The 13,424-nt window shown below is 39.8% G+C and overlaps 1 protein-coding gene across 1 annotated transcript in view; it reads left to right on the top strand.

Annotated features, from left to right (window-relative positions):
* ABCA12 (ATP binding cassette subfamily A member 12) overlaps window positions 1-13,424 on the top strand; it is a 216,674-nt gene that overhangs the window by 29,758 nt on the left and 173,492 nt on the right. Inside the window, exon 2 of the mRNA XM_030802777.1 lies at window positions 3,852-3,945. Coding sequence (XP_030658637.1) covers window positions 3,852-3,945 — 94 coding nt within the window. The remainder of the gene's footprint in view (window positions 1-3,851; window positions 3,946-13,424) is intronic.

Here is a 13,424-nt window from a genome sequence, read left to right as displayed (position 1 = left end):
TGTCTGAATGTGGATATGTTGTTATAGTTGATCTTGGTCACTGAATTCTCATGAAGTTGCCATAGAAAATGAATAGATGTTCCTAAAAGTAGCTATGGGGCATTAAGTCTACTCAGATGAATACTTTCCTTAAAGAATAACTATGGCCTCAAATACAAAACTGATAAATCCACAAACATTAATTTTTTTTTTTTTTTGAAACACAGTCTGGCTCAGTCCCCCAGGCTGGAGTGCAGAGGCACCATCTCGGCTCACTGCAAGCTCCGCCTCCCGGGTTCACGCCATTCTCCTGCCTCAGCCTCCCGAGTAGCTGGGACTAAAGGCGCCCGCCACCACACCCTGCTAATTTGTTTTGTATTTTTAGTAGAGACAGGGTTTCACTATGTTGGCCAGGATGGTCTCGAACTCCTGACTTTGTGATCCGCCCACCTCGGCCTCCCAAAGTGCGAGGATTACAGGCTTGAGCCACCGCGCCCGGCCTAATTTTTTAACCTTAATTCTTTCTAGTCTACATTTCTTTTTTTTTTTTTTTTTGAGACTGAGTCTCACTCTGTCGCCCAGGCTGGAGTGCAGTGGCGCAATCTCGGCTCGCTGCAAGCTCTGCCTCCCGGGTTCACGCCATTCTCCTGCCTCAGCCTCTCTGAGTAGCTGGGACTACAGGCGCCCGCCACCACGCCCGGCTAATTTTTTTGTATTTTTAGTAGAGACGGGGTTTCACCGTGGTCTCGATCTCCTGACCTCGTGATCCGCCCGCCTTGTCCTCCCAAAGTGCTGGGATTACAAGCGTGAGCCACTGCGCCCGGCCTAGTCTACATTTCAAATGAGAAACGTAAAATAAAGATGATACCTGTATCCAGGATCTTTAAAGAACAAGCTCCAATTTTGAAATAAATCAGAGATGAGGCTAGAATAATAACACATCTTACATTTCTGTAGCACTCATATTTTTGCAATACACTTTCTGTAATGCTTTCTTATTTGCTGCTCAGAACAGCATGATAATTATAAAAAAAAAAATCCTGGCCTCCTATGTATCTTGGGATTCAGATCCTTGTCCCCTGCTCTGCCTCACAATTGGATATATGACTTTGGACAAGTTATGCTAACTTTCTGCACCCAGAGAAAAAGAGTTGGATCAGATCACAGGACCTCAGGATGGCTTTGGCAGTTTGGTCAAACCTACAGCTCCTTTAAGAATAATGTTTTAAAATTCATTATGTAAAATAAAATAAAAAGGATTATAAATAAAACCAATTATATTGAAATTCAGTTATCAAGGTATTAAAAAAGCAAATTTGGCCGGGTGCAGTGACTAACACCTGTAATTCCAGCATTTTGGGAGGCCAAGGCGGGCAGATCACGAGGTAAAGGGATCAAGACCATCCTGGCCTACATGGTGAAACCCCGTCTCTACTAAAAATACAAAAATTAGCTGGGCGTGCTGGCATGTGCCTGTAGTCCCAGCTACTCTGGAGGCTGAGGCAGGAGAATTGCTTGAACCTAGGAGGTGGAGGTTGCAGTGAGCCGAGGTTGCACCACTGCACTCCAGCCTGGCGACAGAGCAAGACTCCATCTCAAAGAAAAAAAAAGCAAATTTATGATATGGTAATATGTGTGTCTCTTTATTATAGTATTAAATAAAAGGTCTAGTGGTGAATTCATAACTAATTTTAAGTAGTATTTAGTATAAACAGCACTTTAAGGTATGTGCAACAACTCTGTGATTTTTAAATATCCATAATTTCTATTAGTGACAAAGTCACAGGTACTTCTAAGAACACTGTGGTTCATTGCCTACATTCGTCCTTAATGGAAATACTAAATGTTAATAACAAGCTAGAGAAAAAAATATAATCTCTTTTTCTCCCATTCAAATTTACAAATGCCCTGAATTCTATTCATTAGGTGATCCCAAAGAAATTTTCCAACAAAAATATTCCAGGACTTTGTAAACACTCCTGGAAGATAGGTAGGGTGGCATACATCTAGATCCACTCTCCTCAAAGTGCAGTCCATGGACCAGCTGCATCAGCATCACTTACCTGGGAGCTTCTTAGAAATGCAGAATCTCAGCCCCCACCTCAGATCTACTGAACCATAATCTGTATGTTTACAAGATCCCGAATTGATCAGGAAGTCCACACTAGTGTTTGAGAAGTGCTGTTTTAGATTAAGTTGTACAGTCTGTATGGGTGCTTTTCAAGCTATGTTCATACCGAGTGCCTCAGGATTCCTTGGATCTACAGTGAACTTCGTGAACTTCTATTTTTGAAAACTTACCGTTATACCCAAAGTCTAAGAAGTTGGTGACAGGCCTACCAGCGAGGAGAGCAGCACTCTTGGACACAAAATGGAGATTTTAGTAGCAAATGTAGATTAGGAGTTATTTAAGGATCAGTAATTCATGGGGTTTGGATTGCTTTAGTGAATTGAAGAGCTCCAGGTAGATAGTTTGAGATTTGGCTGAAGCAAATTGTGTCTGAAAAGTGGGAAAGAAAAGATAAGTCTGACCACAAAACTATACAGTTCCAAGTTTCATTTTATTAAGTATAGGCAAAATTTGTCCCTGTGGTTTGGTTTTAGCACCATAACTATTTGGATATCACAGTTAATGTTCTTGTGAATATGTTTTTCATGGTTCTGGAGCCAATTATATAGGTCTATAAAATATTATGGAGTTAGTGTTCAAACTGAATCACTTCTACATGGGGAGGAAAAGCAGCTCCTAAAGTACTTAAAGTGAAATTCTCTAATGGAAATTTCAGGCGGGGCATAGTGGCTCACACGCCTGTAATCCCAGCACTTTGGGAGGCTGAGGTAGGTGGATCACAAGGTCAGGAGTTCAAGACCAGCCTAGCCAAGATGGTGAAACCTCATCCCTACTAAAAATACAAAAATTAGCCAGGCATGGTGGCGGGTGCCTGTAATCCTAGCTACTTGGAAGACTGAGGCAGAGGATTGTTTGAACCTGGGAGGCAGAGGTTGCAGCAAGCCAAGATCACGCCGCTGCACTCCAGCCTGGGTGACAGAGCAAGACTCTGTCTCAAAAAAAAAAAAAGAAAAAAAGAAAAAAAAGAAATTTCAATGCAGTATGTGTTTTTGAGCATCTATTTTTCATCGAGTGGTGGAAATTTAGGTATCAATAAGACACTGCCCCTACCATAAATGAACGTCCAGTTGATTTGGGAACTAGGCAAAAAAAAAAAAAAAAATCGTTGACTATAACAGTGTAAGTTCTATGATAGAAGCAGACACACAAGACATTAAGTAGTACATAGGACTGCATGGGACTTGAAGTTCCTTTTTACTTCTTTAGTCATTGACTCAATTATTTCTTTTTTGGTTCATTCTTAGGTTCATTTATTCAACAATATTTGTGGGTCATGACGCACTTCACACACCAGTCTTTATGACTGAGCATAGAATGCTGACATTGAAAGGGCTAAAATAGGCATAGGTTGAAATTATTTTGGGTTTTGTATGGCCTGTTTAGAACATTGTGTCTTATCCAATAGGGAAGTGGGAAACTCTAAAGGATTTTTAAGGAATGAAGTAACCAATCAGGGTTAATTTTAATATAATCATGATTGGGGCAGTCATGAGAGGTGACCCAAAATAAATCTTCAGAAGGTTATTTCATGGTTTTAAGCCTGGAAAAATCATCTGTGCATTTACAGGTCTTTTACATATTAAAAAAATCTCTCATTCATTTTTTATTAATAATATCTACAGTTGGTCAAATATTCAGCTTGTGTTGAAATATGATAGTATGACACACTTTTTGTAGTCAGGTTTTAAAAATCTTTGGTTCAACAATAAAACTAATGATTTTTTCTACCATTATTTTGCAGCTTTGGACACTTGTCTTGATCTTATGGCCGGTCATTATTTTCATAATTTTGGCTATTACTCGGACCAAATTTCCTCCAACTGCAAAACCAACTTGTAAGTAAATGACATTTGTTTATTTCCCTAATTTTTGGATTCTAGTTAAAATTATTTTGGTACCACTTTAGTGTTTCATTTCAAAAAATTTTTTTTGTATAGTGTTTTCACTTGGAAGGATTAATATGAACAATTTGTGGGTTTTTTACCCTAGATTTTCAAGTTAGTCAGAAAGTTGAGTTTGTAATATTTATCTAGAAAAATATGAAGCTTGTAGAAGCCAGAAGATATTTTAGCCTTTATAAAATTTTGACCCATTTATTATTCATTTCATGAATCTTGCCATGATATGCACAGCACAAACAAGCAGCAATCTCATGCTATATCATTCTTTACTTTTGTAATGGAAACCATAGTCTTGTATTTGATCAACTGAACAAATGAAAATCCAGAGTAGTATACAAATCTCTTCTCTTTCTTTAGGGCTGATATTTGAATGGTGTAAGTGTGTCAACACATTTAGTTCAAGAGAAGATTGTTCTCTAATTAGCGCTCTTTCAGTTACATTTAGTAATTGTCAAGTTGTAAAATGGGCAGAATGCCTGACACTCCGTTATTTTCTTTTGGATCCAGAATGAAAAAGTAGAAAGGACTAAGAAAAGTCCTCAGAACTGAGGGGTATGAGGGTTTTAACCCCAGTGGCTTGATGAATGCTGTTTTCATTTTTATTTTTTCCCTGTGAAGCCGGTTTTCTTAGAAGAGGAGGAAAAGTCAAACCAGATGCTTCTTGCTTCACAAAGCAGCCATCTCTTAAAAAGCTTCCTGTAAATCAAATTTCTATAAATTGGATTGTATTTCACATAAATTATGGTAATTTGCTATGTAAAAGAAGACAATGCTGAATTATTTTGTAAAGAGAGTAAAAAGCTAGTGACTTTTAAAAATAATTACAGTGTTTTTGAATCACCCAGTTCTAAGAAATCAGATGAGAACCATAGCAGAATTTATGTGAATCATGCTCAATAGGCTAATTCAAAAGAAAATGTCAACTCGGTTAGTGGAAAGCATTTAAACTGTTAGTGCTAGAATAAATAGTTCCTTACATTTAAATAGTACCTTATTTCTTTTTTGTTTTGTTTTGTTGAGACGTAGTCTCACTCTGTCACCCGGGCTGGAGTGCAGTGGCACGATCTCTGCTCACTGCAAGCTCCGCCTCCTGGGTTCACACCATTCTCCTGCCTCAGCCTCCTGAGTAGCTGGGACTACAGGCACCTGCCACCACGCCTAGCTAATTTTTTTTTGTATTTTTAGTAGAGACGGGGTTTCACCGTGTTAGCCAGGATGGTCTTGATCTCCTGACCTTGTGATCCACCCACCTCGGCCTCCCAAAGTGCTGGGATTACAGGCGTGAGCCACTGCACCCGGCCAATAGTACCTTATTTCTAAAGGATTTTTTCTCAAGTCATTTGAGTTATTGATGAGATTTTATTTGATTGTTCATAAAAACAGCATAATTTTGCTCTCTTCGTATTATGTGTATATTAGTTATTTATAACAGATTGACTCCATATACTGTTGGAGTTTATATGTTTGTTCATATCTTAAGTAGCATGGGTCTCAGAAATAACCCATTCATATATTTGTACATATCTTAAGTAGAATGGGCTTCAGGAATACCATATAAGTAGGACAAATACTCTTAAATATTCTGGTTTAATATGCTAACTATCAATTTTCTAACAATAGTGATGGGAGGATTTTAATAGCTCCTTTCAACATCTATTTTCACCAATTTCTTGTTTTTAAGGACTTTTCAGTTACATAAAGTTCTTCTTGTAAAACTTCCAAGAGAGAAATATAAGGTCTTTGAATGAGTAGTCTTAAATTAATTGGTGTTACCTGATAGCATTAGCGATTCATGGAGAAAACTGTGGAAAGCTCTTATAATTCTACTAAATTAGGAAGAAAAAAAATACTAGAGAAATAATGTGACATGTGCCCCTTAGGCCTAACCTAAAGAGCTCTGAAAAAACATTGTATCTGGGAGGAGATGAGTAACTTTTTACTATGGACCTATTATCATACTCTAATAATAACTAGCCAAGGAAGTGATTATCTTTCTGTTTGTGGGTAGGACAGTACAAAATTATAGGATGGTTCAAACACTGAAAGTATGTTTGTTAGTCTCTTAGACCTTATCAGACTCAGTCTAAAAAATAGTTTTTTGGTTTGTTATTACAACTAGAAGTGACCCTCTCACTTTACAAATGAGAAACCTGCAACACAGGGAGATTACAGTTTGCCGAAATTCAGTCATGTGGGATAGGAAAGAAAGGTGGTGAAAACCGCTTCTTTGTCCATGAGATTTACCACATCTTACCCTTTTACACACAAATTTTTTCTAAGTCTGAAACTCCTATTTGGGTAAACAAGAGCCAAGTAAAAATTATGCCCAAAGTTTCAATACATTCTATAATCAATAGAATATAAAATGTAATTTTGTAATTAGAGGTGCTATGGAGTAATTTGGAGAATGTAAGACTGGTAGAGAAGCAGTTACTTTTTCTCCCCGCCCCCCCCGCCCCCCCACCCCTACCTTTTTTTTTTGAGACAGAGTCTCGTTCTGTCACCCAGGCTAGAGTACAGTGGTGCAATCTCAGCTTGCTGCCACCTCTGCCTCCCGGGTTCAAGCAATTCTCTGCCTCAGCCTCCTGAGTAGCTGGGATTACAGGCAACCCACCACCATGCCCGGCTAATTTTTGTATTTTTAGCAGAGACGGGATTTCACCATCTTGGCCAGGCTGGTCTGGAACTCCTGACCTTGTGATCCACCGCCTTTGCCTCCCAAAGTGCTGGGATTACAGGCGTGAGTCACCACGCCTGGCCTTTTCCCCCTCTTTTGTCGTAGAAGGAATAACTTCGAGATGACAATTTGGATTTAGATGCTTTTATCCTGTTTTTTAAATTGCTCTTATTTTTCTTTGTTTCTCATATATGTCTTTTATGCTGAAAGATTAGAATTGGTCAATAATTCATCATAATAAAAATATTTCTTGATCTCATACTGTGCACCAGACACTTAGTAAGATGGTGACTGTATTATTCATCTCACAGTTGAGAAAACTAATGCACAGAGAACTTAAGTAACTTGACCAAGATGGTACTGTTAATAAGTGGTGGTGTCAGGATTTGAAACTAAGCAGTCTGGCTCCAGAATCTGGTTTTAAGCTCATGAACTCACATTTCTTACATCTAGTAGTCAGTACTAATTTTTCACATTGCATCATTTACATTTTGTAAAAGTGAACTAAAATTAGAAACTAGGATTGGAAGCACCCCTGCTTTGTCTCAAGTATGAAATCAAGAAATATGGGGAGTAGCTGCATTCCAATGTATGTATTAGAGTTATCCTATTAGTATTCAGTGCTACCTGTGTCCAACTAATTCTTCGTGAAGCATTGTAGCTGAAGTATCATAGAAATTAGGTCCTCTTTAATAGAGTTAAAATCATTTGTGGGCTACAGTGCTAGTTGGGCAATAGAGAAGTGAAGATGAAACTCTAGAATCCACCTCTAAATGAAACTCAGCCATGGTGGGTCCCTCAGTCTTCATCATTAGATCATGGGTGTGCTAGAGAACAGGGTGCAGTCTGGAATCCTGCACTCATGCCCTTGCCCTCACTTCCTTGAAAACATACCATGGGAAAAGTCAGCAGCAAGAGCAAGGCCAGAACACACCTCACTCCTCTGACTTTCACAACCCTCATCAGTGAGATGCCCCAGAGGCTCTTTCAACATTAAGACTGTACAATAGCTCCTCTTAACAATTCGGGCGCTGGAGTCATAACAACATGCATGGATCCCACAGCAACTTCTGTTCTGTAATACTGTGGGTACGTTCTGCTCCCAGAAGAGTCAGGCAGGTCTGTAGGACTTGATAACTCATTTAGAACAAATATAATTAGTGACATAAAGGATTCCCTTCCTAGTCTTTTTGATTGTTGGGCATCTGGAGAAGTCTGCATTTTTGATGAGCGGGAACCAGCTGCAATCCCTGACACCACTGGTGCTGGTGCAGATAACATACATATTCCTGACATCACCTGACTTCACTCACTCCCTTTTGTGTTGCAACAAACGGCTTAGGTAACTAGCCTCTGCAAATAATAAATCCCAGGTAAAGAAAACCTTTTAAGCCTGGCAGGCAGGCCCTAATTCTTCTCATTCAAACAGGGAAGAAATGAGCTGAGGTGCCAAGTTTGAAGTAGTTTCAACCTCTTATAATCTCCACATGCAGCAGCTTGTCAAGAGGCAAATGTTAAAGCCAAAAAAACCCTGCTTAGGAACAAGGGCCAACAAAGCAGCACAAATCTCTACAAGACACACTTAGACTAAGCCAAGCTGTAATGTGCAGCAAGCTTATTTTGTCTCCCTTTAATACATATATACCCATGAATGTCCACACAAGCAGTCCCTAATTGCTGTGCAACTATTTTTCAAGTACAGTAAAACCCTGACAGAATGAGATAAGTAGACTCCAGAAAAAGTAGTCATGTCAAATAAGGAGTCACACTTTTGTGAAGTTAATGAAAAACAGTGTTTTTCTATTGTTCCCTAAATACCTCTAAAAGTACAGTGGAAATCATACTGTGCAAATATGACCATACATTACATTAAGCCCCAACTATCTCAAGGCTGTCACTTTCTAACACTCCTGGGCCCTCTGCGGATAAGAAATTCAGCCCATCTTGCATTTGAAAATCAGGGCCGATGGAAGGCAGGAGCCAGCCACGAATTGAATTATATCCAAATTTATATTATCACAGAGTTATACTAAATAGCACCCATCCAGATGTTACTCAACAGCTTTGGTAAATGCAAGAACGTCCAACATTTTCAGCCTGACTTTTCTTTTTTGTGCCTCCAAAGCATACCCTTTATCTTCAGGGATGCATACAAGCAATAACAGGGATCAACATTTATTGAACACTGTTGTGTGTCAGACACTGTGCTAAGTACTTTGCATGCCTTAGTTAATACTCACATCATTTCTTTGGACCTTGTAATAGGATTGTCCCTATTTTAAAGATGAGAAAATTGAGACACGAAAAAGCGTGTTAAGTAATTTACCAATGTTCACATCGTTATTATGTGCTGGAGCCTGGATTTTTGGACAAGATACCTGCAGACAGGTGGTTTTATCTAGGTCATGGGTGCCACCGATGGCAGTCCTGAGGTCTGGTTCATTACAGTAACTCATTTTTCTTCCTCATACCACTTATTAGGACTATCATAGATTGAGCATTGCTGTAAAAATGAACTCAAGTTGTTTTTCTACTTGTTAGTAGCTCTGGGAAAAAAAATGTGAGAAGGAAGATTGAAATTGTTGATCAGCAAGTGGTTTGTGGGATCCATGCATGTTGTTATGACTCCAGCGCCCGAATTGTTAAGAGGAGCTATTGTACAGTCTTAATGTTGAAAGAGCCTCTGGGGCATCTCACTGATGAGGGTTGTGAAAGTCAGAGGAGTGAGGTGTGTTCTCGCCTTGCTCTTGCTGCTGACTTTTCCTGTGGTATGTTTTCAGGGAAGTGAGGACAAGGGCATGAGTGCAGGATTCCAGACTGCACCTTGCTCTCCAGCACACCAGTGATCTAATGATGAAAACTGAAGGACCCACAAGAAATAATTTCGTTTGCTATCTTGATTGGCTAAAAATTTACATAGGTTTTTTCGTTGTTGTTCTGAGAAGCTCAGAATGCATCATCATTCGTCTTTTGCTGTGGATTGCCCAATCCAGTTTCTGCATTCTCATGAGTACCAGCAACACTAGTTAGTCTTTCAGGTTAGAAACATCTGAATCATCCATGACTCCTCCCTTCCTTTACCTCCCATAACCGCTGGCATGCAAGCCAGAATCCATTTGTGAAATGTGTCCCAGAGTTACTGCTGCCCTTCCATCCTTCCTGCCACCCCTTGGTTCAAGATCCCATTGTCTCATGCTTGGATTGCTTCCATAGCTTTGTGACTGTGTGAAAGTGTGTGTGTGTGTGTGTGTGTGTGTGTGTGTGTGTGTGTGTCTGGAAGCCCTAACTCCAACTCTTTCCATGTTTCATCATCAGATAATCTCCCTAGAATACTATTTGGACCCATTAGGTTTCACCTTCTCTTTGTCTGACTTTCAAGACCTGCATAATCAGGATTCTTCCAACTTTGTGTTCATTCTGTTCTGCAGTAGAATGCCTGTGCTTAGGCAGGAGGTGTCTGAATGTCCTCCACACATCTCATTCTCACTCCCACGTTGATGCACGTCCTTATATCTTCCCCGCATGCCAATTAAAAGCCAAGCTCACATCCAGGGTGCTCCCATTTAGCCTTGTCTGATCACTCAAACCCCAATCAATTTTCCTTTATATCTCTCTTGTTGAAGAATTGGCTTATAATGGTCTTTAAGTGTTTGATGCGTCAATCGTGACTCACTTATTGGATAGGTAGTATATTAATAGCAGAAATCACCTCATACCACCGTACTCACAAGGTATAGCATGATTCCTAACAGGGAACACAGTCAGAATGCAGCAGGTCAGAATCTGATACAGTTTGGAAGATTTATATGGGTGACTGGATTACAAAATTCACCCAATGATAGATAGTAAAAAAAAACTCAATGTGAGTCTGAAATGGGTAAGGGACAAGGAGTTAGTTTGTTTAGGTTTGCTATTTACTTTTCAGATCCAGGTAAATCTGACTATGGGATCAAAATAATGTCTATAATGCCCATATGGGGGAAAGAATATGAATATAAAGCCCCGTCACTCCTTCCCAGCTACATCCACCTGGAAATTTCCATCACGAATACGAAAGAGTTCCAAATATGTAGGAGAGATTTTTGTGTAGGAGCATTAACAGACTGCTTCTTGCTTAAGAAGTTTCAGAAAATTTTGGAACAGCTTTTGAATTTCACGGCCAAAGACCCATCCTGTACTTCCTCCATCAGCAAATTGTAGTAAGTGACTTTTTGGGAAACATTACTGACCCTTCAGATACCAACATGGAGATAAATTCTGTGGAAGCCATAGAAACTGAAATTGGGATTTAATTGGGACCCTGTTTTCTCCAGTGTCCTGTGCAGAGCTGTCTGAAACATGCAGAGCGGAGGGAGATGTGGACAGGGCTGCCTCACTCACAGGGATGACTACACCTCCTGCTGGCAGTGGTCCATCTCCCCCAGCTCCTGGCCTGACTCTCATGCAATGTGGATGGGCACGCCCTAATGCCAGCTAACACGATGACAAGATTTGTCAGCTAATGCCCTCTTAGGCTCAGTATACAGAATTGCATCAGAGAATAGGAAATATCTCTGAAGTACAACAAAACTTAATTTTAACAAGTAGAAAAATTAAGAGTAAGGAAGGGTATTTTCTCTCCATCCTGTATCATCCCCACATTGTGTGGTCTACCTTGCAAGCTTCCCAAAGGTGATTGTCTCAGTGAAATCGGCCATGGGAACCAAATGTCTTCTGGTTTTTACTCCTTTTCTCTTTCCTTCATAAGAGCAGAAGGCCTTTTGTCAGACAGGGCCTCCTCTCAGATAGGGAGTGCTAATGTCCAAGTCTATCCGATAAGTAAAGATGAATGGTTGAATATTTATAACATCTTCATAACTTTTTTTTTTTTTTGAAATGGAGTCTGTCTCTGTTGCCCAGGCTGGAGTGCAGTAGCGTGATCTCGGCTCACTGCAACCTCCGCCACCCGGGTTCAAGTGATTCTCCTGCCTCAGCCTCCTGAGTAGCTGGGGTTACAGGCATCCACCAACATGCCTGGCTAATGTCAGATTTACCTGGATCTGAGAAGTAAATAGCAAAAACAAAACTAAACTAAACTAAACTAAACAAAAACTTGATATACTTAGATTAGTGCCTGCTATATGGTAAGAGCTATAAAAGTGTTGGACATTATTTTCTATACTGTATTATTTATGATACTATATTTGTATAGAGTATAGCATCTGTCCTTGAGCATCATGAAGCTAATCTAGTATCTTGTCATTATTTGTCAGATGAGGAAACTGAGGCTCAGAAATTTTAAGAGACATTATGGGGCCAGGTGCCATGGCTCATGCCTATAATCCCAGCACTTGTGGGAGGCTGAGCTGGGTGGATCGCCTGAGGTCAGGAGTTCGAGACCAGCCTGGCCAACATGGTGAAACCCTGTCTCTACTAAAAATACAAAAAACTAGCTGGGCCTAGGGGTGGTCACCTGTAATCCCAGCTACTTGGTAGGCTGAGGCAGGATAATTGCTTGAACCCAGGAGGCAGAGGTTGCAGTGAGCTGAGATCACACCATTGCACTCCAGCCTGGGCAACAAGAGTGAAACTCTGTCTCAAAAAAAAAAAAAGAAAAGAAAAATAAATTTTAAGAGACATTATTAAAGTTTCACCTTTATTCTTGCCATCATCACATATTTAAAGGTCACCTGTTGCATCTATTAAGCACTAATTAAGAAAGCCATGAGCCCTCACAGCAATCAAGCCTATAAGAGAGCAATAAGTCTATCAGAAACTATTGCAATGTGAAAAATTCCACAGTGGAGGTAGGTCCAAGACAGAAGCAAAGAAGTTGGAGTCAGCAACTGCCTGGGACCAAGGCAAGTGCAGTACAAAATCAGAGAATTTGAAAAAACTCAGTGATCAAGATCAATAATAGTTCAAGAGAGAATTTTACAAAATCAAAATCAATACAAAACCTTATGATGAACAAAATTTCAATATTCAAAGTAAAAACAGGATCAGGGGTACCAACTTTTCTTTTTCCTTAGCTCCAATGTAGAGTTCAGTGCTAAGACTTAGCATGAGTCTTGAAGAATGAGTAGGAGTTTGTCAGTTAGATAACCAGCGTCGTTGCATTTCTTACAGAAAGCAACTTACATGAGTGAGGACATAGAATGTGAAAGAGTTAGATGTACCAGGAATTTGGAATCTCTTTTGCCTGAAAAAGGAAGATGCTTGTTGAGTACTGAAAGATAAGGCTGCTTGGTCCAAACCGAAAGTATTAGAGTTTTTTTTTTTTTTTTTTTTTTTTTTTGAGACAGAGTCTTGCTCTGTTGCCCAGACTGGAGCGCAGTGGCGCAATCTCGGCTCACTGCAACTTCTGCCTCCTGGGTTCAAGCAATTCTCCTGCCTCAGCCTCCCAAACAGCTGGGACTACAGGTGCGTGCCATCATGCCAGGCTAATTTTTGTATTTTTGGTAGAGACAGGGTTTCACCATGTTGGCCAGGCTGGTTTCGAACTCCTGACCTCAAGTGATCCACCCACCTTGGCCTCCCAAAGTGCTGGGATTACAGGCGTGAGCCATTGCATCAGACCTAGACTTTATTTTAAAGGAGATGAGAAGCCACTGGAATTATTTTACTAAATTAGTTTTATTTTTAAATGTTTATAGATTTTTCTGACTATAGATATACATGCTCATTATTAAAAATTAAATAATGAGATACGAGTGTGCATACTGTAAAAAATGGAAGTCATGCATGATCTCAACCT

Source organism: Nomascus leucogenys, chromosome 22a, assembly GCF_006542625.1.
Source record: "Nomascus leucogenys isolate Asia chromosome 22a, Asia_NLE_v1, whole genome shotgun sequence".
Lineage (NCBI taxonomy): Eukaryota > Metazoa > Chordata > Mammalia > Primates > Hylobatidae > Nomascus > Nomascus leucogenys.
Note: the sequence above shows the minus strand (reverse complement) of the source record. Positions and strands in the feature narration are given on the sequence as shown.